Source organism: Glandiceps talaboti, chromosome 2, assembly GCF_964340395.1.
Source record: "Glandiceps talaboti chromosome 2, keGlaTala1.1, whole genome shotgun sequence".
NCBI lineage: Eukaryota > Metazoa > Hemichordata > Enteropneusta > Spengelidae > Glandiceps > Glandiceps talaboti.
Genome location: NC_135550.1, coordinates 22,190,158 through 22,217,797, shown reverse-complemented (window position 1 = coordinate 22,217,797; position 27,640 = coordinate 22,190,158). Strand labels below are relative to the sequence as shown.

Genomic DNA, 27,640 nt, shown 5'->3' with positions numbered 1-27,640 from the left:
GTAATTAGTTTTCAATAACAAACATAACAATAGATATATCGGAAACACATCTATCCATCCATCCATCCATCCACACTGAAGGCCAAAAAAGAAGAATTGTTTCTGGTCAGCGCATCAGCGTCGGTCTTTTTTGTGTGTGTTTGTCCAGCTCATGCAGTCTGCAGATCCGTGGAGAAACACAAAAATAACCCTCCCTACTTCAGTGAAGACAACTGCATTACGAACAAGCAAATGACATCTGCCCCACATACACACTTGCTCTAAAGTACTAAATGAAAAGAACTTACAGTAACTGCCATAATTAGTAGACTGGTGACAGGTTTGCTGAGAATTTAAAAAATCGCGTCGTCTTGACCAGAAACAATTTTTTTCTTTTTTTGGCATGAGAATACTAAGGGTCAGTAATTACATACAGGGGAAGCAAGCGCGACCTATGACGGTATAATGTGATCCTCGCTCGATTCCATTTTCAAATAAGTGACACTCCTCAATTTCCTTTCGCTACAAAATAACCCTCCCCATATTCAAGTATTAAAAAACAAAACAACCCCCCCCCCCCCCCAGGCCATGGGGTTAAAATGCTGTCAGACGTGAAAAGGGACCAGTGTCTGAGACTCTATGGTAAAGCCCCACCACTGCCACCACATTAATGATTTACAACGTATTACATGTAAATCCCCTTGCAGTGTTGATGAACACCATTCCAGTGTTTGGATTTACATAATGCCAGGCCTCCAAAGGACTAGATCAGCACAATTGAAAAATGAAGGATTCGTTCAAAGTACTAAAACTGGGCTTTTGGCAAATAGCAGTTTCGTTCAAACGTTGTTTGGTGATCTGAGAACGTATTAAAAGTGAACTTTCGTTGAAATCATTAAAAGTTTGCTCTTGGAAAATAAAAGTTTCGTTCTATTAGAGTTTACCGTGTTACTAATACGGACCATTCGTACGTAGATTTCATATTTTTTTAAAGGTAAACGTCTAGTCATTGTGGTTAATATAATAAAATATTTCTGTCTTCTTTCAAAATTAATCGCCATAAAAAACTTTCATGTTTTCATTTTAACATTTATGATTTTTTTTAGTATTCGTAAATCAATGCCGCAATGATTCATCAACTTAACATAAGTCAAATGTTACATTTGTTTTCATAAATTCAATATCGACGTGTTCCACTGCAGGGACGTATACATGACATATGTAAACAATGTGTTTATACGTCCCTGGTAAATTCCACAGACTGTATACTAGTAATCCTGTGTGTATGATGGTAACTGATTTAACATAAAGATGACGTCATTTGCATTACTCACTCGTGTATATTTATATAAAGTTGTAGTATTACCGGGTATTCGCCAAAATCTTAGCACTATTTCAGAAATCGCATGTTTTAGGCTACGATTGTAACAAAGGTGTTGGGGTTGAAGCTGCTGGTATCACATCACCTTTAGTTTTACATACATTATGTGTATCTGTTGAAACACCAATAAATCATTTGACTGTCCATTCCCAATTGTGGATTATATCGAAAAACTACACATAAACAGTTAAAATTAGTTTGTAACTACGAAAAATATAAAATACACTATAGCTAAAATAAAATAATACTTTTGGCCTGAATGGCTTGCCATAGTGTATCTCCTAAATTTAGTACATATTTTATTTTACTTTTATTTATGTTTTCTGTTAGTCTTTTACTTTTCTGATAAATAGATGTATAATTCGCATTTGTACAAGTCAGTCACACTTGTTATGCCTATCTTTGGTACAAACAATGTTCGAATTGACAATAGTGCAGTTCCAACGCGCCCTATATCTCTCGTATTATATTTCACCCTCAGACCATAGACTCTCAACAACGTTGCGCTCAGACCTTGTTTGTTTGATTCTTTGCATACACAACAGCGCCCTCTAGTGATAGAATACTGTTAATCATACATGTAGATATAGCGAGTACACGTATAATTAATAAATCCAGGGGTTTAACTCAGTTTATCGTAACATAGACAAGTTATACCTGGTAGTCTATCTATTGTGTAACCATCTGGTAGATCACCACATCATATTTTGGGAATTGTTCCCTTTCTCAACTTCCTGTTTAAGTCCGAGAGAGAGAGATATCCAACAGTCACTAAAGATGTGGGCAGCTACTTGTCAGAATTATGGCCAGCAGGTAACTGCTATTCTTAAACATATCACTTGCCGATGTACGTCTAATGTTATTACACTGATATCAATACATCATTCTATTAAAGCTCTCATATGATATATCAAGGGTAATCAATCATCATGCAAATCTACATGTCGGCCATATTCTTCCACATCTAATCTCAGGGCCCGGCAGGACACTCTCTCCAGTAAACAATTTATGGATTTTGAAGGTCCCCACCCAAGTAAAGGAAAATCATGGTGGCTATTTTCAGCTGCCAGCTGGAGTAACAGTCACCAAATTATACTGCCTTTGATAGTGCCTGATACCAGGTTTTTGTTTGTCAACAGATATGGTTTGATCACTATAGGTCATTGTAAATGCTTCAGCAAGTACATTTGTACAAGAACATAAACTGAAAATACGAACACAACTTATAAAAGAATACCAGTAGTTCCAACTACTGTTACCCTGCATGACAATGATGACAAGACAAGACAAGACAGCTTTAAAAATCACATTGTGTTATGAAATAAATTTATGAATGTTGCATGTCTAATATACAAACTATATGACTTAGTTCAAGGAGACAAGTCCAAGATTTAGTAAACAATACAAACCCACATTCAAAACTTTGCACCTCCTACTACTGTAGACACTCAAACCAAGCAATATGGTATTATTACAGTTTATTGTCAGATAAAAATGGTTTACAAAATGATACAAGTTGAATCATGTAAGAAAGTATATGTATCATAATACAAATGATAATTATATTGCACAAAGTATGGTTCTCATTCATTTATGTTTCTATAAATACTACACATTGCTTGTGGCGTTGTTCTAGACATGAATATTCATCATTGTGTAGAATCCTTCAATCACTCCCATGCAGACAAAGCTTTCAGTCTATGAAATCATTATAAACTAACAGGTCTCTTTACATTACCATCCAAAATGTACCCACCAGAGCAGAAATATCATAATCATTTACAAAAGCAGTGCTTGACTGCATTAGTGCTAGCTTTCTAGTAAAAAATTGCATTGTTTTGCATTTTATTTTAGCTCTAGCAATGAATAGCAAATAGCTCAGCAGTGTGTACACCATGTATGTATGTAATACATGTCTTTGCTTTCAAATCAAAAATCAAATAACACTAACAATAAATAGCATTTTACTATGTAATTGTAGAAAAAAAATACATCAAAATTTTTAATTGGATTTGCTTTGAGCTACTCTGCTAGTACAAAGTATACAAGTACAGTATCCTGGCCAAGGCATACTGATAACTTTTTATCCTAGGTAAAATACACTGAACTGATTCAAGAGTTTGTCTTATTAGTGAATGTATTGATGCAGACATGTAGGGCCAGTTTATGCAAGTTTGGCTAATTTCTGCAGTTGTCGAAGTTTTCTATAAGTTTTGGTAAGTCAGCAATGTCAATGTCTACGAGTTCCTACTTCTTATACACTGTTGAAAATACCATTTCTCACTGAGTTGACGACTTCCTATCTTGCCTGCAACTTAATGTAAGATACTATGTACAATGTCACACCTACCAGCCAGCACCCAAGTAAGGAGAAGCCTGATCAGGTCTGAATAACACAACATATTTTATAGTCTAGCCAAAAAACTGCTCAGTAATATCTGGCAGCTATTATATTCAGTTACAATGCTGTCTATGATACTGCAAGTATAACGTATTAATGTCTCACCTCAGGATTTTGTTATTTAACTGATGTACAATGTATGTTGGCCAGGTTACAAATAACACTTCCTCCTCCAGTACACTGACCACTTGGTATGAATCATCTGAAGTACATTTCTTACTTAGTCATAATCAAAGTTCAAAAAAGGTTGAAGGCAAAAGGATATATAAAATGCTTATAAAATCATTGACAATAGATACTTTTGTACTCTGTTGTGAAGAAATTGAATAAATTACAAATACATATCTGATCATATTTGATTGATCAAAAATTAACTAACCCCCTTCCCCTTATTATCAAATATACCATTTCATATGATTGCTTTTGGTTTAACATTTCACGGCCTTTACAAAGTGTAGTTGAATTTGTACAGAAAGTTTCTTTTTAATATCTGAAAGAATGAAAATATAATTTCCCCCTAGATGATTTCATCATTTATCTTTACTTGATTGTGTATTTCACAGTCATTGATTTTGGCCAATTATAGCTCAGTTCACATTTTAGCCAATCATAGCTCACTTCACATTTTAGCCAATCATAGCGCAGTTCACATCTTGGCCAATCATAGCTCAGTTCACATTTTAGCCAATCATAGCTCACTTCACATTTTAGCCAATCATAGGGGAGTTCACATCTTGGCCAATCATAGCTCAGTTCACATTTTAGCCAATCATAGCTCAGTTCACATTTTAGCCAATCATAGCGTAGTGCATATTTTAGCCTATCAAGGCAATGTTCAAATCTTAGCTTTCAACTGAGCTGGTACAACACTCTGCAGTCTTGATGTGGCAGTACATTCTTGGTGGACTTGAATCAAACCAGCTGTGGAGATAAATATAACCCATGAAGATGACAAGCTACAATAAATAGACCATGAGTAGAGACTGACAAATATCAAATAAATTAATAACAAGGCAATTTTCATGAAATTTAAGTCAAATGTGAATGACTTGACAGATAAAAATAAGAATCCCTTTAATTGATAATGGTTGAACAGTCATTATACCAAGTATGATGAACTGTACTTGTCAACTTTTGAAGCTGTAAATGTTATAATAGGTTTTTTGGGGAAAAAGAGCTCACCTATTCTGTCAGCTATTTTGGCAATTTCCATTGAAACTGGAACAAATAAAGTTTCTCCATTTCTGTAATGAAGTAAAAGAGATAAATATAACACTAGATACACATATCGATATCAATATACAAGGATAAACACATTATGATGAGAACTATTGTATACCTATAAATCACATCGCTATGTATTGCTATGGAGAAATCTTCATCCATAACGTTGTAATAATTCTGATAGTACAGCTTACAGGACTTTTGGCCATGCAACACTTGGTCTGCACAACCCATATCTGGCTATAAAAATATTATTATTGACAATACCAAGTGTTCATCAACAAATCGATGACCAGCTAGAAAGTGCAGTGTTTCAGTATGATAGCATTACATACAAATGTAGGGCTCTAGGTGAATGATACATTGACTGAATTTCATTTACAAGCTGGAAAGATTGCATTTCAGAATCTATGTTTATCAAAATTACAGCAATATTATATGTTGGTTCTAGGGAGGATAGAAGTACAGTATGGACGACAATGAATACATACCTTTTTGTATTTTGGAGAGCCTTCAATGTTACAAGTGACTTCAGTGCATTGTCAATCAAATTTGTTGACAGTAGATCATAATATGGGATTTCACCTACACAGACACAAAGTTGAAATATTAGGAAGTTATGCACAGTTCTTCATTTTCATGGGATTGGCACAAAGTGTAAATAACAGAAAACACATTTTAGATACTTGCAAGAGCAGCGAAGAATTTGAGTTCATATGATGTACATACATTGCTGAACATTAAGTTCTTATCGTTCACTAGTGTGTGTGTGTGTGTGTGTGTGTGTGTGTGTGTGTGTGTGTGTGTGTGTGTGTGTGTGTGTGTGTGTGTGTGTGTAACCACAAAGTGACTAGATAGAATAGAAATAACATATAATCACCTGCACTGATCATGTCCACCATCATATCTTGGACTCCTTTTATCAAAATCTTTTGTTTAAATTGCTGTTCACTTCCTGTTCCTTGTGAAATTGCCAGTAAATATTGACACACTGCCTGTAATAACATTGCAAAATTACTATATAATTTTGGGGGCATCTTAAAAGCTAACATCTAAAATTGGCTGATAACAACATCACCTGGAGATCAGCTGTAAATTAGGGAAATACACACATAGTTATTTTGAAGAAAATAATCAACCATGATGAGGACAGACTTAAATCTCAATCATATGATGCAAATTTGTTATTTATTTGATTTGATTACAAAGCTTATTTATTGTGTACGGTTTCATAGAATAATAAGACTTGCACTATTAGATATTTTGGTATTATATCTCTACCAACGTCATAACAAGCCAGTGACATTACATGTAATACAGATATAAATATGGTGTACAAAGACATTGCCATGACAACACTCACCCAGTAACCCAATAGGAACGGTCTGAACATCTGTTGAAGGAATGTTAGTAATTTATCTCCACTGGAATGTCTCCTCACTTCATTGTCTGCCACAATAACGGTACTACTGTGGTGGAATTTCTTGAGAACTGCATGAAAATCCTGTAGGAAAGAAAACATAACATATTGGATATTATTCTGAGCTGGTCTCTTGAAAAATTTTGTTTTATAGTAATAAAAATTGACTGGTCAGGTGATTCTACAAGTCATTTTCCACACCTAGATACAGCTCATTTTATTAAGCAGTCGCCATAATGATAATCCCTCTGTAGAAGAATGATCTATTTCAAACTGAACACTAGTTGTCTGTTCACTTCAGTAATTCTTTCCTTCGTCTGCTGCTTTCAACAAAATTTAAGAACACTACATACACAATTGTAACTGTGCTTTTCCAAATTTTGCTTCTAAACTTTATAATTCTACACCAATGGTAATGAAACAAGATTCAAATATGGATATTTTCAAAAGCATCATTTCCATACAATTCAAAGCATCAAGAGCCTCACTTTCAAATAATAGAAGAGGTCAAGAGCCTCACTTTCAAACATAACATATCCTTTGTCACAACGTGCTGTGACAATACAAAGGGGAGTATTGATACTTACTTCTTGGGCAGCTGTAGGATGGAAGATGAACTCATTGAATAATAACTGTACTAACCACCTGTAGTCTGCAAATAGGTGATCTACAAAAGTGAAAAAGATATAGCAAATATTAACAATCTATAATTTGCATACTTCGAACATATTGTGACACCAAGTGAAGAAAGCTTTCATTAACTACAATTCTCTTCATGTGCAATGATTGTAAAAAGTTTTTGTAACATCCTTGAAAGAATACATTAATTTGTTGAAACATTCAGAACACTTATCTGTGTGCTTTAAAAATGACATTCATGACTGAAAGAAAGAGAACCAAACCATACACTTCTCACTTCTCCATGTTCAAAGAGCCCCCAAATATCTTAACCGTGTTCTAACCATCAACATCAATTTGAGATCATAATTACATCCAGCTTTGTCAATTTCTCATTTTATTTTGATAGACTATTGACCAAAATACCACAGGACTGTACGTAAAGACTCTTGACCAAAATACCACAGGACTGTACGTAAATTAATTCAATGTGACATCAGTTGCATGACTGACTTTAGCAGAATCTCACTCTTTTTAATACATTTTTTGAATAATTGACAAATATTTTGGTGTACCTTTTAAACATGATGTTTGTTCACCCATTGCTATGGCAACCAATGCCATCCTGACAAAGACATGTGTGAGTTGGTTTCTATAGTGACCTATGACCACATATACTGTTGCGATGGTCATGATTTCATCTCTTGTCATGTTTGTTGGTTGTGGTACTGGTTTAGGTACAACATCATCAACATTACTTTTGGCTACGACTCTTCCATCCTTTGTTACCAAGGCAACGGAATGATGTACTTTCAAGCAGGCCTGCACAACATCCTTGACTGTCTGCATTGCTGAAAATGTCAAGAGAAATAGGTTTGGTATGTTGTAGAAAGTACATGTATTTGTACAAGTCAAATCTCCAAATGGGATAAATTGTCAATTTACTCAAGACTACCTACATCAACAATAAGCTCTTTCTATTAATGCATAGTTACGCACTTGTACTTTTTTCTTCGATATTTATTTTGTCAGGGTTACATACTTGACTAGATCAAACTATTTCTGTGGTTCTCACAAGATATATTATCCTGGTAACTTCTTCTTTGAAATGTACATATTCTAAAATCTCATTGCATCTGGTGAATTGATATAAAACTTGATCATATTCACAAACAGTTTCTGTTTTTGAGCAGGATATTAGTGTAAAAACAATCTTAGTTAAGTGTTAAAGAGCCCTTACCTGGCCAATCTATATAAGCTCCATTACTGCTGACATATTTACTAAGCCACTCCACTTCTCTGTATAAATCGGTTAGTTTCATCTCACCATTATTTTGTAAAAGTAATGTTGCTACTAAACTCCACACCGATACTACAAGGTACTTCTGTTGTTGTAAGAGTACTTGATATGAAAACTCAGTCAGGAACTTCTGTTCCTCCCTTGTCAATGAAAACCTGAACCTATCAAAATCAAAACCATGAAATCAATATGGCTAATGTTTTGACTAGTATTAGTTAGCAATTCAAAGTGCCATGTCTTGTAATGAATGCAAATTAGCCAAAAAAAATGAAAATCAAGAAATAATATTCATACTTCTTCTTCACTATAATCCACATCAAGACATCAACTTTTGATGTGTAGACATGACAAGACAATGTTATGAGGTTGCTCCTGACGGTTACACCATGTATATGTAAGTATTTATATACAAGTTTTGAGAGTGAGTGAGTGAATAAGATTGTCTGGTTGATGCCTGGACTACTGTAGCCTGTTTACTGCGCTGTTGAAATACACTGTTACCTGTCATTATTATCTCCAAGCTCTAATGGAGTACTGTTCTATACAGTGGTCAAAGTTTTCACAAAGCTCTTTACATGTCATAGTTAGCCTGGGACATTTTCACGTGTTTTCTGACACTTCTCAGTGTAGTTTCTTTAAACACTGCTGCAATATCTCCTGTTTTGTTGCAGCATTGGAGAAGAAAGTAAGAACAAAGTGTGGTCCAAATAAAAGAGATACTATAAAAATAGGTTTATTTACCTGGGTACTAAATTATGTACACTTCTATCAACCTTGCCTTCACTACAAGCTCTCAATGAAATAGGATCACTGAAGTAGATATGAAAGGGACCATAGTCATCACTTAAAATACTTCTTGCTTTGAAAAGACCCTAGTTAGAAAAAAACACAAAAGCAGTTAAAAAATGAAAAATTTACATCATGGTGGTGAAACTTACACTGGTTGAAGAGTGTGAACAAAATGATTGAATACACAGAGAAATATAATGCAGAATCAATCAATCATTATCAATCAAAAGAATTTGTATAGTGCCAAAATCCAACATGATGTAATGTTCTATGGCGCTGAACAGGAAGAATAGTAGATCAATGTAAAAAGTTAGAGAAAGCTCTTGCAAACAACTTAGAATGTTCTTTCATTAACATAATATTCATTGTGTGTGAGTTTTGACAACTCATCCAGTTAGCAAAAGTTAAATCTAGTCACGATGGAAACATTAAGAGAAACCCCTAAGTCTTGACAAGAAAGAGTTCAATTTTTGGAATAGTATGATCGAACTTTATGAGATAATTCATTGTATTTTCCTTGATGTACATACATACTGATAACTAGTAAAGACAAAACCCTTAGTTGACACAAACAACTGCAAAGGTGGTCCACTTACAGAAGTTGATTCTTTAGGTTTAGGTACCCCAAGCATTTCTCTACCATATAACACTTCTTCCAACACTCTGTTGTAAGTGATGCTTACTGGTACAAAACTTATGTCTGTGGCTTTACCATTGAAATACGCTTCTACTATCGTTGCTAATAAACCTGCAATGTAAATATTTGTAAGTGTAAATATATATAAACATTACTTGCAAACACACACACACACACACACACACACACACATACACACACACTCTGCATGTACACACACGCACGCACACACACACACACACACATTTTTTACTTGTACCATTCACGTATCACGGCTACATTCTCAAACAAAGGTATAATGCAGATTGGTATATCTGACAAGACATTCTTACAAGATCAACTGATATTAAAATAGGCAACAATTTAATTATCTGCACCTTGTTTTGGAGGCAGAGACTTGGAAGTTCTACTTCTTGTTCCTTCTAGAAAGAACTCTACAGGGGCATCTCCATTGATAACCAGGGACTGTACATATTCAGTGAATACAGCCCAGTATAGTTTGTCACTACCAAAGGAACGCCTCATGTAGAAAGCACCACAGTTCCTTAATAATGTACCAACAAACTTCATAGACATAAAATCTGTTAAGATAAAATGATACATGTAACTGAATATGTTGAGTTTATATCAAAATAAATAATATCCCTCCACACAAGTTTAGAGTATTAAGAGTGATACAAGTCTGGTAAATTAATACATTGTAGAACTCTATAAAGACTATATCATGTTTAAAGGAAAATGCTGTTGAAGGAATTAAGGTAATTTTCATTATCACAAAGTCTTACATCTATGGTATCATTTACTAAAGCTATGCACAATTCCCAGTACCTGCAATAGCATTTTACCTCAGGCTAGGGGGTCATAATAGAAAAAGAGGGTCAACTTATTCTCATGTGTGCCTATAGTAATGCATGTGAAGCATGTGGAGCGGAAGTTGTGGTGTTGACCAAGAAATTGAATGCTCATTATTTTTATGGGCAGTAATAATTTATTTCAGATAACGAGAATTATGGCGAAATACATAGTTGAAACATTTTATTTGCAAAACTCTCAACTTCAAGGATATGTGTTGTCAGCTGAGATTGGAGTGTCATGTATTAATTCTGGTCCCGTTTACCTGCCTCTCCCTGGGTACATCTATCAAACTATGTTAGAACATGTGGTAAACTTCAAACATCATAAAAGTTCTTACAACATAATCTTGCAAAGTTAAAGATAACAACAGTCCTTTCCTTGTCTAGTCAAAAATGTTTGAAAAATCAGTAGAGGAAGCATATTCCTGTTATCAGGCAATTTTGCAAGTTTGTTTTCCTTATGAATACTTTACCTTGTCCTGCTGCAATACAGGGTAGTGGTAGATCATAATGGTACAACACATAGGATAGGATAAGGAAATCTATGTAACTACGATGAGTTGGTAACAAGATAACTGGTGTCTCTTTTAACATTTTCCGCACCTGTAAAGATGAAGACAATAGAAATGAACACGACTCTTTGTGCAAACAGTTTATGTCATACACACATATCAAAGTTTGACACGTTTAAAGACCCATGATTCAATCCCAGGTTCTCATAATTTTTTAGTGCTAGCTCATCAGTGGAGCCATCAGGATTAAACAGGATCATTCTTTTGTATTGTACCAACTTTTTGTACAGCTCTGCTGTTACTCAAATGTTAATCATAATCAAATCTGATATGACTGGATTCTACATTTTGTATTCTGTATTTAGACTCACACTGCACACAAGATGGGGAAGAGACTCATTCAATTCTGAGATCTCTAAGTTTAATTTTGGAATGATGTTGAACCTCACCTCACATCATTTCACTACCCAGAAAAGGCAGTTTGTGACGGTGTTACTACATGCATCAAACAATCTCTGATAGCAACATACAATGTATTTTCTAGGAACATCCAATTTGTATGACGTACGACTTACCTTTTCAACGCCATCTACATTGACAAATACATTTTGGAACAATTGTTTGAAGGCCTTGGGTAAGGTGAATGCCAGGAATCGAATTGATCCCATACTAAGATTATGTCCCATCTCATCCACAATTGCCTTGGCTTCTTCAAGTATCTTGGCTTCATCTTTACCACCTTGTGCCGATATCTATAAAAGTAAGGTATCAAAAAATAGTACATATATTGTGTAAGTATTCTGGTACAAGTCAAATATAACTTGTGAGGCAAAATTTGAGTCAACTCTCTCCCATATCCCATTGTAATGCAGCAAATTAAACTCTGTAAACCCTTGGTTTCCAGTTTGTGAGAAAGAACAATAGGGTATTGTATGTTTAGGACTCTTTAGGGGTACATGTAAATCATAGTTTCCATTATACATAGTACTAATACTATAGAACAAAGTAAGGCATAACTGTGTATTCATGGATTTCATAGAATCTCTACTATTCACTACTGAGTAGATGGGATTATTGGACAATACTGAACAACTCAACATACAGAATACTCTGGTAGTCTGTAGAGGTACACAGTACTGGGACATCCTCACACATCTGCCAACCATTTTCAACCCCTTTCTAGGAGAAAGGCCAAGCAACTCTTGAGGACAGAGCAACATATGACATCCCATCACTTACAGTCTCCATACAGAATAGATACACGAACTATGTCATCATTGTACTCTAAATTTGTCAAAGTAGTAATTTCTGGAGTTTTAATTTTGTTATTTCAACTTCGTCTATTTATTGACCTGGTGACACTCTGTGAACACAGAAAATGCTAGTCAGAGTGTTTAGAAACCTGTACAGTTGAGTTTTGTGCATTCAGTTTTCATTTTTTTTCTCGTTTTGTATTTTTCAAAAACATTCAATAAATCTGTTATTGGTAGTTTGTGACAAGCATAGTTGTGAAACGTGTTTCTCTAACACATCTATGACAGCTGTTATGTTTGTGACAGTCTTGTGAAAAACTGGTTGATCTAATATATTTATCCAACTATCCATGTTTTTCTTGATCACATTTCTGTACAGCTACCTGCTGTCATCTGTATCTTGTCACACCATTGTGTATGTCATACATTGCACGTCTCCTGTGACCCCAGGAGATATGATCATCAAAACAGTGATGCTAAGGAGATAACCTCTCATTGTCTCATTGTAATACTACAGTATAATTCACTTAGTATGTCTAACAATATCTTAGTTTCACCATAGACCCTACTTTCGTGTAGGTTCTATGATTTCACTATGGATCTCATCATCCCTGGAGATGATGGAACCCATGCACTGTAACTCATCTACTATTGCCATATTGGATACTAAGCTAAATGCATATACATTACTTGTATGGCTGACCATGACATACCTCTTTGACAATATTGTGAATCCGAGGAGATTGCAGTACTTGTTGTTTGACAGTTTCACCTGTTTTACCAGCAGCAAATCTATACTCGGGTATACCTTCTCTGGTCCTCAATGACCAGAACAGTTCACCCTGTGTTCGCCGAGGTCCTAAAAAATCTTCAAAATCATCACCTTGAACTGCCATTGTAATGATAGTAATATCAGTCACAGCAACCTTTTGAACTACCTTTTGAACTGCAGATAGATAATTGTACAGAGTTCAAATTAATGATTTGGACAAATATTACATTAGTCTATAATTCTTGGGACTCTTGGAGGTCAACAAACTATCAAACAATGCATCAGATTAGTCATCTTTGCACATGTGGTGAGATATCTACAAGTAACAATGATGGAAAATATCCAACTTTAGCCTTTACTGCACTGACGATTAATTATCAGCAGAGTTGAGAACATTTTTGACAAATTTCAAGTGGACAAATGCACTCATTTTAAAGTTATATTAATATCTAAATATAGACCTGCTGCAGTCAGTACTCAAATCGGCATTGAATTTACATATATTATAAATATTGCTATTTATAAAGCATATAGTGTACCTTGGCAAATCATATAAATATACAAATTATAAGTAAAACACCAATCTTGGTAATCACACGTGAAAACTTTATACCTAATAATAATTTTAAGACACATTTATAATAGACCTGGGATATCAATGTACACAACACACACTACGCGTATGGTATTGGTAGGACTAAAACATAGAACTTGAAGTGACATAGTCCTGCTTACATGACGGTGCACGAGTCTGTATTACTGACTTGACTCTGAACAAGAGGGGGAGGGACAATTGTCAGAATCGAGTCCCGAATTCCTCCGTATGCAAGCAGGACTAGAAGTGACAATCAACAAAACTAAATGATAAAGCACACTTGAAGCATCAAAATGCTCAAATGGTATGTGTAAACGTTACATCATCACTGATTCACGTGCAAATTATATCTGAACGTATACCTGTACTACAACAGTTTAGTGTTTACTGACTAACCTTATCATGGGCGTTCTCAAGATAAATGTATAAATATCACTCTGATCGTTACCTTCCAACGCCAAGTACTGAATGGCATCAAGTTACATGTAATATGGCAGTAACATTCAGTACAACATGGTTTTAGTGTTGATGTTTGCTGTACAATAGTATATCTTGTAAAGCTGTCCGAAATGGGCGTGGCGTTGCAGTTCAGGTCGCCCCTCAGCTCATTGTCTTATTGGCCGTCGTAACATCAGATGATCGCCATTTACGTCCAAAGAACCAATCGTTGCTCCCGACACAGCCGCGGTTGTTCAAACGTAAACGCAGTGAAGACGACAAGTCACTGCATTGACACCCTGGACTGACACACACAGTGTGGTCGTCAGTCACTGCAGTAAACGCTGGTGAATCTTTTCAAAATTCCGAGAAGTATGTTACTTTACTGGTAGTGCAATACTGTACCGGGAATTGTACCCTTTTTTGAGCAAAGAAACGTTTCCACCTTGCGTACTGTCGCGGCTCAAGCGTTCCGTCTACACATGCTACACGTTTGAGACAAAACAAGGGGTGAACGAACTCTCACGTTTCCAAAGTTGGGTTCGTTTTCATATTCAAAATGTTAGGTTGATTGTCGTATTGCGCATCGGTGACAAGACTTTCACCGGAAATGAAATATGGGATATGGTTTGCAAGAATGGGACTTATTTACCACATTCTTTGAATTTTACTTTTATTTTACTTTTTGTAAACTCAATAATGTTCACTGTCCACTTGTAATGGTTGAACAAAGAGGGCGTCATTCATCAAGATTTTAATAAATAAAACCCCGAGAAGAGTGTTTTACATGACATTTCAAATAAAATATTTAGTATGGAAATCACAACATTTAATGGCTTTAATACGACAGTAAATCACCTTGGAAATCGGCATTTTATTCAGTGGCTCGAATTCGAAAATGATTCCGAAAACGAATCCGATGACAACTTTGGGATCGTTATGGCTGATAAATAAATGGCAGAACAGCTGGCTGTTGTTAATGTTATGCTATGTGCTCACGCTCGTTCATTCACACCATGCTATAAATACAAGACTCTAGTTTGCACATCATAGTAGGAAGACTGGATTCAGGCTTTGTATCGAAAGGAGATGAGGCTTTTTGCGTGTTTACTTTTCCTGTGGGTCTTGTTGGTCTTTGTAAACTGTTGTTTTAGTAAAAAGAGAGAAATACAGGTTAGACGTACTCAGACCTTCTCAGTTCTGATCGACTATATATATCGAATGATGAAATTGACCATATCGAAAAATGCTAGAAACAATATGGAAATGAGTATTCCAGACCAGATGAAACCGAAGTTTATAATTATAGTACAAAAATATCATAGGAAATAATAGTAACTTCATGCCTTACATTACGCCCTACATTACATGTAAATATAGTATATTACTAGTATGTAGGAGATGAAGATATAAAAACATGTGAATATCAAACCATTACGAAATCATAGACCCTCCACCCAGAGGAGTGGAGAGTCTATGATGAAACATACAAAACTGTTTATATTTATATAGTCTGCCTCCTGTTTCTTCTTTATTTTATGTATTATTTTGAAATATGTGAATTGTGTGAAAAGTTTGGAGAAAAGAAATTTCTGACTGATTGCAACTTCTAAGATATATTTACATAAACTTGATATAATTTTATTCTTATTTTTCAGAAAGCAGCTGCCCAGTTGTTAGAAAGGGAAACTAAGAAAGTTGATACCAGTACTTGTAAAGCTTCTAGTGTTGATCATATTGCAAAGTTAAGGATCAAAAAAAAGGTAAAAATATCATAAATAGGATTATGGATAATATTTTTTGATATCAGAATTATTAGAATGACTTATATTTTATGTGTGCAAAATTCCTGAAATAAGTAGTGATAATATGAATGCAATATGTACAGAAAACAACTCAATTTCCTTTGTTATCTCCTGATTTGGGGAGTAACTGATAAGGTGATTCAATCATAGATACTTCTGATCATTCAATAGCTACTATCTGAGATCACAGTGGCATTCATTATTAGAAATTCTGTGCAAGGTTTTATTTCCTTTACACATGTAAGTCATCACATACCCACATCTCCTGGATGTATTAATGAGATTGCAGGCACGATTTGCATAAAAATGAAAAAAAAAGTGCTGATATCCAATGGAAAACCAACGCTAGAGTCATATATGGTATTTACATTGCATATTGATGCTTTGTATAATAACCAGAACAATTAATGTTGTCTATTTGTGTTTTCACCTGACATGGTGTAGAGCAAAGAAGCACTGGTATGTGTACTGAAAAATCTGGAAATTAACCCAGAGGATGGATGGATGTGGTGAGTCAATATTAAAATTCATAATAGAGTGATACCATTTGAAAGAAATATAACAAAAAAATTTCATTGTAAAAAGAACAATTGATAAAAAATCAGAGTAGACAAAGTATCAGTGTAATTGAGTACAATAAAATACAAGATAATATCATGATTAAAATTTACAAAATAAATGTTACAGACAAGTTGTTATTTTTAGATGTCAATCCTATATTCATATTGTTAGGTCTGAGTTGGGAACTCTGTTTCAAGGACAGGAAGAAAACTCTAAAGCCACCACAAGTTTTAAACAAGCAGCAAAGCTAACAGGGAAAATATCATCACACATTGCTACATGGCATTACATTGGTAAGTCATATAACGTGTATTGTTAACTTATGTTTATACAATTAGATGTTATTCCCAACATTTTTCTTTGTTCAGCCAAGGAAAACACGAGTGACATAAGGGGTCTTTGTCACTAAAAGTCACTAGGCACGAGTAGTGACAACCCTTAGATCATGAGTATTTTCAAAGAAAATTTTTTGGGGAATAACATAATTATATCAGTGCAGTAATATATTACATAAAAGAAAAATTTGGGAAAATAATTGCATTTTGACTCATATTTCAAACACAACAGAACCAGTGAAGTAGACACGCGTTGTCATAACATAGATGTGCGTTGTCGTGATGTAGAATGACCAAAGTATATATTCCGTATTTTTCTGTTCAACATGTATAGAATGCTTACAGGACAACTTGACATTATTATGCACTAAACAAGAATCCATGTAAAAATTTGATTTTGTCAAAATAGCCTGTTTATGGTGTTAGTGCAGGTACTCCATTGTATCTCAGTGTATTATGACATATACACAGAGTACCAATATTTCTGTAAACAGTCTATTCCCAAAAAGTATTGAAACAAAGACAAATGTAATCCAGGATCTGTCATTAAAGTAAAATTTTTAAGTTAAGTACATATTTGAATCATGAAAATCTTCCTCTCTGCATCATAGGTCCATTTGTCATTGGCAAACCTGAAGTAGATGGTGATCCATTGGAATTCCATGGTGGTATTTATAATGCATCACGGCATAGGTATGACAAGAAAGTCAAATACTATACAGAACTTGTAGCTGGAGGTGAAACACAATGGAAGAAAATACTACAAAAGGTATATGAGAATATATGTATCTTTTGCACTTCTACAATTCTTCCCATTGTTAGATTATCATTGTACACATTTACAGTTTTCATAATTGTAATATTCTAGGTTCAAAAATTTAAAGTGTGTGACTTGATTTGACAATGTGCTTTAACTTATGAATGATCTCTGATTTTCCTTTCAGAACGCCATCGACAATGTTCAAATTAATCCACAAATCAACTGGAATGACCTTGTCTCTGGATTGGGGTCAATGGCCATTACTGAGTGGCAGGTCAGTACATTTTGGTGTATCTTGCAGAATTTAGGTGAAAACAAGAATTAACAGCATGGAACACATCATTTTAACAATTTGTATTTTAATTCACAGGGATGGGCTGTTGGAGAATTTGCTGTCAATCATAACAATGAAAATGTTCTGATACAATGTTTAGGTAAGCTCTTAATTTCTCCAAATTCCAAAATTTTTAAAATTTTTAATAATATCTTAATTAATAGTAGGTGAGCACTATACTTTGTTATCTATGGTAATGTCAGAAGATGACAATTTCCCTCTCATTTTGTCTTTCTGCATTAGGAATCCCAACTATGTTTGTTGATGGCATCTTCCTTGTTGGTGATGTCTACAGGAGAAACGAATATTGGTGTGTAACATTGGATTTTAGATATCTTTCTAAATTCAGACCCTTGGCCCTTTCCAATATATAATAATTTCTCTTTTGTTTGAAGAAAAGAAAGGTTTACACACAGCCAGTGTTTTGAATAACTTTTTTTTCACACTTATATATACTTTTAATGATACAGGTTTGCTGTGCCTCTATCTCATGGAATACATACTTTATATGCCAAACTTAGAACTAAAGGAACTCAGGTTAGTGCTGTAACTATGCTATAAAACATTCATGATGTGGAAATGGCATAGATCTAAGACAAATTACAGGTCATCATCAAATGTGGTCCAAATATTGAAAATGCAAGCAGGAGTAATAATATCACTAAGTTAAAGAAGTCCATAGAGATAAGATTCAAGAATTTAAAGACAACAACTTTTGTCCAAAAAATATATGTAATTTTTTTAAATTTCATGTTTTCTTTTCTTCTTCCATCTTTTCTTCAAGTTGTTCCAATGCAATATAAAAACAGCAGGTATGTATTAACATTTGGAGAAGAGTATTTATGTGAGCATAAAATTTCTCAATCTGTATATTTTAAAGATTGGCCAATGATTCTTTGTTTTGTCTTTCAACATAAGTTTACACGTATTGTGTTTGTGTCACTAATTCTAGCATAACTCACAATCAGTTTGTTGTGTCATCTTTCAAGTCATAGTATATAGGTAATGTCAATATAAACATGTTTCATTTCATTTTTATAACCATATTATGTTGCTTTTACCAGGTACAGATATATTTGAAGTTCATTTACCCCAAATGAAGCCTGACCTTGTAGATGGTCATGTGTTTGGTCAGGTGATTTCTATTCCTGTCACAAATGTACAGTCTAGTAAATGGATCAGGCATATCAAGTAAATAAAATCCTCCTTGTTTAACTTTTATGTTCATGACCAGTTTGATGAATATACTATTTCAGACAATAACACCGATGATGTGTGAGAGATTCAGCTGAAAGCTACATAGTCACTTCAAAATTAGATTTAAAAAACAACAACTTTACGCTATTACTAAATATAACATGAAGTCAAGTATTGATACCTATTCAACAATTCAAACATTGTTAGAAGTTTAGAGACTCAGTAGAACATCACTCTAGGATTTGGAAACTTTCTCCTGTGGTCACCATGTCTATAACACACACAGGTCTGTCTAGTCACGGTCTCTGTAAAAAGGGACTGTGGTCTAGTAGATAATTGTGAATTAATCTTTATTTTAGCTGAGATAGATGTACAAAACCTTTGGGATTGTAATCCTTGTTGAAAATATTGTATGTATTGTTATTGTTTTAGTTGACCAAGTATATTTTGAAATTGATAAAAACCATCGGAATTCAATAAATCATGCTGTTATTACCACAATATCAGTTGTCATTCAGAAGTGATTGAAATTGTACTTCATCCTGACAGAGTTACCATGGCAAGTCAGAGTTCTGGATCCTCAGTTGATGTTAAACAAACAGAAAACAGCAAACAGTTTGGTATTGCTCCAGGTCAAACCATACCAATAACAGTTGAAATACAACATAAAGAGGAAACAAACGATATGCCATGTGTAGATACAAGGTGAGAATTGTCACAAAATACTTCTCTTGGATATCACAACAGACATTACCTTTGTTCAGGAAAGTAAAGTGAATGACCTCTTAAGGTCATAGGGTCATTTCCAGGTCTTCTACCACAAACAACCAGGCTATTGGAAGCAACGATTTCTTGACGCTGTTTCAGTTTTTATTACAAATTGTTGTATCTGTAAAATTGATATTGATGTTGATTGAAAATTTAAAAAAAAAAGTGAATTTGATGATTTTGCTTTATTAGTATGTTGTATTGTGGGGTTTAGTTAGAATTATACTTTATGTGACATTTTTGAAATAGAAAACTTGCTATTAAATCGGATTCTCTTCACTGTCACTGTTGGCCAGCCAATAGTTACTTTGGAATGTATCCTTGACTAGGACTTTGATATGAAATCTTGTATATAAATGATTTTCCCCTCACTATCATATTTTGGTAGATTAACCCTCAAGTTGAGCACATCAGATGGTCAGTCACAGCAACTACCAATCACATTGAGATGTAGAAAGTTTGGGGAATCATTTATTTTTACCTACATAGATCATGATGGATCAGTAAGTATAAATTTTATCATATTCTCAAATGCTAACTTCTATCTTTGATTTCATGTACCAGTGATTTGTTTCCATGGCAACTCTGACTGTGCTATTTCAATTTATAGGTACAGCAAGCAGCAGCCATTCCACCCATAGACGACTGTCCTAGTGGTGTATGTCCTGTAAGTATGTTTGTTTGTTTGTTTGTTTGTTCATTGCAAATTGAATTCTCAATTTGAAGGATTGTAAATTCACTAGAAGTTTTATGTTAAATATACATACAGTCTGCTTTGCACCATTTCTGTAAACAAAATGTGCAGATAATCCAAATGTTTATGCAATAATTGAAGGAATATGTGTATGCAATAGGTGGTCAGTTTTCATAATCATTAAACTTATTTTTCATTTCAGGTATTTCTCAGTTTGCATGGTACAGGTGAGTTGATTTGTATTTTAAACTTAATATCTACAGTAGTTTCAGTCCCACAATCAACAGACTAGATTTATCTTTTGACATGTCAGTATTTTGTTTGTCACTTTTGACGGAGTTCAATGTCACTGCAATCAAGGTGATGTTGTAGACCCTCTAAAAGCCATGTGAATTTTACCTGCAGGTCATCACATGTGTAAATATGAAATTCGGACCAGACTTTGTTGACTAGTCATACAGCACTACAACTAACAGTTTGAAACTAGATTTCACACTTTCACATTTTGTAGTGATTCTATTCATCATCTATATTGTAGGTGTACAGGTACAGAATCAAGCAGACAGTTACAAGAGAATGGAGCATGGTAAATGGATATTTGGTTTAGAAACAGCGTGGTTACTTGCCACAACAAGGTAATTATCAGCTGGAGTCTGTTTTTTCATAATGTTACATTGTACAGGAATAGCTTTACCATTTTACCTTGTGGCTATTTTTCAACTAAACAACTTCACAATTATATTCCTATATTTTGACAAAATAATTTCACAAAATTAAAAAAAAATGAAGTGATATTATATTGTTGTCTATTCAAATGTTGACATCACCTGTGTTATCTCTGATATTTTCTACTATAGGCATGGAGCTCATAACTGGGAGGGACCAGGTGCACTGACTTCGATGACAGCATTAGAAAGACTGCAAGAGGTTAGATCAAACTGTAACACTGTTTATCTATATGCAAGTATCATGTCTGTGCACAGCAGTGTTCATTTTCCTCAGATGTCTAGTAATAAGTGGAACTACTTGTATTTATGACAATAAAGAGATGATAGACTTTCATTCTCAGTGCATAGCAATATCAGCAAACATTCACACCTTTCACAAATCATAGATATCGCCTCATTTTGCTGTTAACCAACATTTCAAAAGTCTGAATGTATAATTAGAATTTGACATTTCTTTTCAAAAGTTTGCCATGGAGATCATACATGTATTGTACACACTTGCAAAACATTGTTTATATATAATTTATTTAGTTATATTTTTAAAATTATTGTTTACAGTTGACTCATCAAACACCATGGTTACCAAACAAGGCCAGTGCACATCATGTGATATTTGCAGGTCATTCCATGGGAGGTCATGGAGCATGGCATTTAGCAACACACTATCCAGACAGAGCTCTAGCTGTGATGTCATTGGCTGGATGGATAAAGAAAGAAGAATATGGAGATAGCAATGAATTTTTCAGGTTTGTACAAATTTCAGAAAAGTCAAGAATGAGTAATTGTGTAACCACAGCTTAGATTTCAATGAGATGTGACTATTAGAAAACTCTGATTGACAAGTCTGAAGGAATTCTCTGTAGTAAGGTTGATATTCATCTTTATATCGTTGTATTTTTTTTTCAAATCTGATTCCAGGCATGATACAAGTACAAGTCATACAGATCCTGCCATCAAAGCTATCATGGAGGTGAGAAATGCTCTATGTCTTGATAGTCCAGTTTACAACTTTGTGTGTGTGTATGTGTGTGTGTGTGTGTGTGTCTGTGTGTCTGTGTGTCTGTGTGTGTGTGTGTCCGTGTCTGTGTGTCTGTCTGTCAGTTGATGTGTGTGTTTATGTGTGCATGTTTGTACCAGCACATGTGTGTGTGTTGTTTATGAGTTCATAGTGTTACTTTAACTCATTCTGACACATAGTTGTATTTCTTTCATTCAGTCCTGCATAGCAGAGAATAATGCAGATATTCACATTTCCAATTTACAGGTGAGTCTGAAAAAACAGCACAATACACATCATGTACTTTTCATCATTGGTTACAGTATACCACTTTAGTATACCTTTACATTTGGGAGTTCTAAATTTCTGTAAATGGCATCCCAAAAAGAATTAATGTATTGGTTTGTGTGAAATGGCATTAATCAACTCCGTCATGTACTACAAGGAACCATTGCGGTGATGGGAACAGTTTTAAGTCAATATCACCAAAAACAATTTACACTTCAGGGTGTTGTTCTCTGTATTGAAAATTTAACTTCAATTCATGATGATTCATCTTTTCTAGCATGTTGAAGTTTTGACAAGAATTGGTGCTGATGACAGAACAGTTCATCCTTACTTTGTCAGGTTAGTCTCATCAGAAAATGATTTTGACTTCTTTTTAACTTCTCAAAAAAACATTTTATAAACAGCTGTAAGCGTTCAACCCAATGTCATCATTCTATAGGAGCTACATTGAGGACTAAACTGTGTGATTAATGAAAAAACATTACAAAAAGAAAGGAACTTTGACAAGAAAGAGACAGTAGAAAACAAACTGCTGCAAGATTGATACAACAGAAAAACTGAAGGCACACTTTTACCTGTGATCTGCCTTCTACAAGTTTAAATCTCTATTTTTAACATCTGTATTGCATGTCTTTGCTTCATATGCATTCTTATTGTTCATTTGAATTATTAACATTTCATAGAGATTTGTATTTACAGTCCATTAACATATCAGACCTTCCAATTGTGTTCCTTGTGCAATGTTCATGAATATTAGGGATAAAAATTTGAAACAGGGATAAAAATTTGAGACAGGAATAATCATCAGCGTGGATGATTTTTAAATTCAAAACTAATCATAAAATAATTATATGTGTTCTCTGTCATCACAACTCACATTGTTATTTGAATGATCTTTATATTTATTTGCAGGAGAATGTATCGTCTTCTCAAAGAACAGAAAATAAATGTGACTTATGATGAACTAGCTGGGAAAGAACATTGGTGGTGGGACACATGGTAAGTAATAGTGAAAGTACAAGTACAAGACCATAGTAGTGAGGAAAAGTATGATGTAAAGTCAGGGTGAGATCTGAATATTTAAAAATGTATGTTACCATATCATAACAGCTGTCTCCTGAAACTAAGGAAATTTCTATTGTAATTATTTACCACTTCTGAATAATATTTCAGGACGGTTTTAATTTTCGATTACCAGTAAAATTTGAAAAGTATCGATGTCAGTGACATCTTTGAGTACATCGGTTAGATTAGATTTAGTAGATCAACAAGTAAGTCGATGGGACAGATATACAAATTAAAACTGGTACAAATTGTTGTGTTAATGGGGATTACCAATAAAGTCAATGTCTTGTGACCAGTGGATCTATCTATCATGCTGTGTCATGTAAGTTAGAATTTTTATGGTGTGTACACGTTGTACACTGCTTATCCTCAAAATAGGGCTTTGGTGACAAACTGTGTCATTTTAAGTAATGTTTATGCTCAGAGTATTATGTAAAATGTTACTTTCTGTATCAGGGAAACCAATGATGGTGGAGCAGTGAATGACAAAAAACTGAGAGACTTTGCAGTCAAACATTCTCAGAATCTAATCATCTCAAGTAATGATGCTGCTAAGGATGAAACTTGTGATTCAGAAGACTGTGGTGGTGGTGGTGGTGGTGGTGGTGGTGATGATGATGATGATGATGATGATGATGTTGCCATGGTGAACAGATACAGTGGTAATGTGAGAAAAAGCAAAGAGAGGCAGGGAAAATACGCAGTAACATTAGTCAACCCTGCATTTATGGGAGGAGTACACGGAATACAAGTACTTCAACAAATTATTCCATTCAGGATTAGCAAAATAGAGGTTGGTTCATATACTCAAATATATTGTAGTACACCCTAGACGATGCCGATAAGATGTTGGCAAAAAATTTGGATTATTCTCAAAAATGTTTGGACACTGTGAGTAGCTAATATGTTTTGCACTTTAAGAACATTCGTTCTTGCATTGAATATCTTGCTGAAATGTCTCTGTTTTTAAATGTAAAACAATCTGGCATATTACTATAAAAGTGTTCTTCTATATTCTACTGCAAATATGGACTACTAGACCTAGTTTGGTGATATTTTGAGGTCAAAAATGTTTCCTCCTCAGAATTGTTCAGTAACCAATGTCAGTACTTGTAAGGAAATGGAAATGGAAATGTGTTTTATCTCTTTCAGCTTGTCTTTTCCTCAGACTCAGTTTCCATGGTAACCAGCAATGTCTTGAAATTCAAGTTATATGAACCTGCGGTATCACCAGTACTATGGACATTAAAAAGTATTCAGGTAAAGTAGTTTGTTGTAAAGATCATTTTGAAATGGGTTATATAGTATAACTATGATGCAAACAGATAGGTTTGGCTGGTGAGATATGTTGTACAAATATGACTTACGGTGAACTATCTGGGAAAGAGGAGTGCATGTCTATAAGACTAAGAGTTTACATTGCTTTCCTTGCTTTCATACGCCATTCAATGGTGTAAGGAAGGCAACCATGTTAAGGTGTTAATGTTCTTTGATAGCAAAAGATCATGAAATTAATATCTTATTCGTCAACACCATTTTGCAAAATATTTTTGCAATCATTGTCATTACAAAATGTCACTTCAGTTTATAATCTGATTTATGTTCTTGTTTCTCAGATTGACAGTGATAAATTTTCAACAGATGATGTTGCCAGTGCCATGAAAGAAAGCTCTCACTTTTGTAAATCAAAAGGTACAGTTCTTTTTTATATCTGTATGTCAGCAGTCCATCCTTGTGTTTTACTGTTACTTTGTCAGTAGAAGTGTAGAATGTATACCTTCAGACCAGCATGAACTAACTGTTTGCTTTAAATCAAGTTATGTGAAAAAGTTAAGAATAAAAGAATAAAATTTAGGGGAAAAAATACAAGAAGATGAATGGTTTTTTTTTTATAATCTTTATTTGTCGAAATAAATTTGGAAATTTGTTGAATGGTGAAAGTATGAAAGATGAATGTTCAACACAATATTGAATTCTTTTGACAGGTAAATGGTCTATATGTGAAACAGTAGGATCAGTATTTGAATCTAACCAACAAAGAGGGCCAGTCAATATGGGACCAGCCAGAAGAGTTGCGGAACATCAATTTGTGATCGTAACAGGTATAGCCATGCTATCTGTGTCATCACGTCAGTGATACAATGTGTATTTCAAATCAAATTCAGTTTCGTAGGGAAGTTGAAAATAACTTACTTTGTCGGTGTCATGCAATTCTAACTTTCCTATTTACAGAAATATAATTGTACATTTTTTGACTATTTTCAGGTACTGAGGGTGAGGGCAGTATAACAGCAACATTACAACAACTTGCTGTCTACATTGCTAATCTATTCTTCCTGACCTCTGAAACCATTGCACCTATCATCAAAGATAAGGATCTAACAGACAGTGTTGCCAATGGATACAATTTGATCATCTTGGGAGGACCGAATGAAAATAGTTGGACATCTAAAATTATGACAAATAGCTCACCATTGTCTGTAGATGAACAAGGTAAGGCATGTGTAGCACACTTAGCCATTTTAATATTTCCATTTGATACCCACCTTCATTTGACCTAGTATGGCTTCTTTTGTGCTGCATTTGTATTTCTTATTTTAAAAATGTGTAAGACCTATCAAATAGAAAAACACCTTGTCAGAAATGAATACAGACTTCTTCAGAAAAAAATTAACAAATGTCAAAGATGACTACATCTGAAAAAATAAAAACGCAAGGTGAACAATTCATTGTGCTTTATACTGTGTATTATGAATTAAAGTTCACAAAGTAAATGATGTTTGTAATTTAGAGGGTTCATGTGATAAGATTAGCTGCATTGTAATAGTTATACATGACTGTTTAAAGTTTAACATGTCCGTTGTGCCTTTACTTCATGGGACCCAGTATACCAGCACCTCACCAACACTTTCTATTCACATCACATGAATAATGTAATTTTCACTTCATGTCAGGTATATCCATTGGTGAGTGTAGATTTACAAACCATGAGATTGGTGTATTATCACTACTTCCACACCGAGGTTCTGGCTTAGCTTTAGTACTGATGGGTAATTCTATTCATGGTATTGAAGATGTTGTACGACTGGCAACTCCAACCATACCACCTATGACAAGGTCTCCCGTGAGTTCAACTTTGTAAATTCATCTTCCGTTTAACATGATATTATCAGTACCAAATCAGAATCTCATGGAGGGGGGATGGCAGTGTCATGTCATTTTACATTGGACACCAAAACAGTAGTAGGAAACAGAAACACATTCACTTGCAATTACATGGGTATTTGAATAATGCTTGCATCTGTCCCAACATTGTATACCTTTTAATGTTGAAATACTTTCACATTTGACAATTATAGAAAATACTAGTGTTGTCTTTTGAACTGCAGCTGTTCTCTTTCTCAGTCAAGGAAGTCACCAATGTCAGATATGTCATGTATATCTCAGTCTAAGTTGTTATCAATTTTCTCTTTACAGTTTTCTAACCTTGTGCCAGATTATGTCATCACTGGAGCAGAGTTCAAGGGCAAGGGTCCTGGTGGCTATCTGTGCACTGGGTTCTGGGGAAACCAATGGGACTACACAAGAGAAACTTCATCATGTGTCTGCTAGAGTCATCTACTGTCATGTCTTTTCATTCCAGCTATCAAAGTTTTTAAGTGAATTTGATAGATAATGTAATAAAAACAATGCAATCCAGTTTCAGTCACAATATAACTACACACACACACACACACACACACACACACACACACACACACACACACACACATACACACACACCATAGATGTTTACATACCATCACTGTTGCCCGATAGGTTTTGCTTGAATATTTTTAACACCCAGGATCTCCACTGAGTTGACTCTGCCTTATTTGTCTGTTATATATATTTGTTCATTTCTAAACCTCATATGCATAAATTTAGTTTCACAC

General features: G+C 34.5%; 2 protein-coding genes across 3 annotated transcripts; one reads left to right on the top strand and one right to left on the bottom strand.

The window, feature by feature from the left end:
* Positions 1 to 4,074: 4,074 nt before the first annotated feature.
* Positions 4,075 to 13,264, bottom strand: LOC144453403 (dihydroxyacetone phosphate acyltransferase-like). Of its 2 annotated transcripts, XM_078144688.1 has the most exons (14): positions 13,082 to 13,264; positions 11,691 to 11,867; positions 11,077 to 11,206; positions 10,127 to 10,330; positions 9,709 to 9,860; positions 9,065 to 9,195; positions 8,264 to 8,484; positions 7,599 to 7,874; positions 6,993 to 7,072; positions 6,345 to 6,489; positions 5,866 to 5,976; positions 5,477 to 5,570; positions 4,944 to 5,005; positions 4,075 to 4,682 (listed from the first exon to the last, which is right to left on the bottom strand). In XM_078144688.1, the coding sequence occupies exons 1-14, from the start codon at positions 13,262 to 13,264 to the stop codon at positions 4,597 to 4,599; spliced, it is 2,052 nt and encodes a 683-aa protein (XP_078000814.1). In that variant the 3' UTR covers positions 4,075 to 4,596. The 2 variants fall into 2 exon arrangements, with proteins under 2 accessions (XP_078000814.1, XP_078000815.1); XM_078144689.1 differs by lacking the exon at positions 13,082 to 13,264 and having other exon boundaries at positions 5,866 to 5,980; positions 6,349 to 6,489; positions 11,691 to 11,811.
* Positions 13,265 to 15,262: 1,998 nt separating this feature from the next.
* On the top strand, positions 15,263 to 27,342 carry LOC144453526 (uncharacterized). Its single transcript, XM_078144840.1, has 29 exons — positions 15,263 to 15,346; positions 15,832 to 15,936; positions 16,423 to 16,487; positions 16,711 to 16,832; positions 17,486 to 17,643; positions 17,819 to 17,908; positions 18,005 to 18,068; positions 18,212 to 18,278; positions 18,439 to 18,505; positions 18,753 to 18,780; positions 19,033 to 19,159; positions 19,715 to 19,870; positions 20,322 to 20,436; positions 20,544 to 20,600; positions 20,830 to 20,854; positions 21,166 to 21,262; positions 21,485 to 21,554; positions 21,914 to 22,101; positions 22,274 to 22,325; positions 22,572 to 22,619; positions 22,918 to 22,979; positions 23,553 to 23,639; positions 24,162 to 24,498; positions 24,858 to 24,965; positions 25,322 to 25,397; positions 25,691 to 25,807; positions 25,971 to 26,198; positions 26,660 to 26,829; positions 27,183 to 27,342. Exons 1-29 carry the CDS (start codon positions 15,263 to 15,265, stop codon positions 27,315 to 27,317), a joined length of 3,105 nt encoding a protein of 1,034 aa, XP_078000966.1. The 3' UTR covers positions 27,318 to 27,342.
* Positions 27,343 to 27,640: the final 298 nt, after the last annotated feature.

Bases quoted from the DNA above. Each gene is read 5' to 3' on its own strand.
- LOC144453526 (XM_078144840.1), top strand. From the start codon at position 15,263: ATGAGGCTTTTTGCGTGTTTACTTTTCCTGTGGGTCTTGTTGGTCTTT. The intron at 16,833-17,485 runs GTAAGTCATATA...TCTGCATCATAG, and splicing joins TGCTACATGGCATTACATTG to GTCCATTTGTCATTGGCAAA. The intron at 20,855-21,165 runs GTGAGTTGATTT...TCTATATTGTAG, and splicing joins TCTCAGTTTGCATGGTACAG to GTGTACAGGTACAGAATCAA.
- LOC144453403 (XM_078144688.1), bottom strand. From the start codon at position 13,264: ATGGCAGTTCAAGGTGATGATTTTGAAGATTTTTTAGGACCTCGGCGA. The intron at 11,868-13,081 runs GTATGTCATGGT...TTACTTTTATAG, and splicing joins TTCACAATATTGTCAAAGAG to ATATCGGCACAAGGTGGTAA. The intron at 9,196-9,708 runs GTAAGTGGACCA...TTTTCTAACTAG, and splicing joins AACCTAAAGAATCAACTTCT to GGTCTTTTCAAAGCAAGAAG.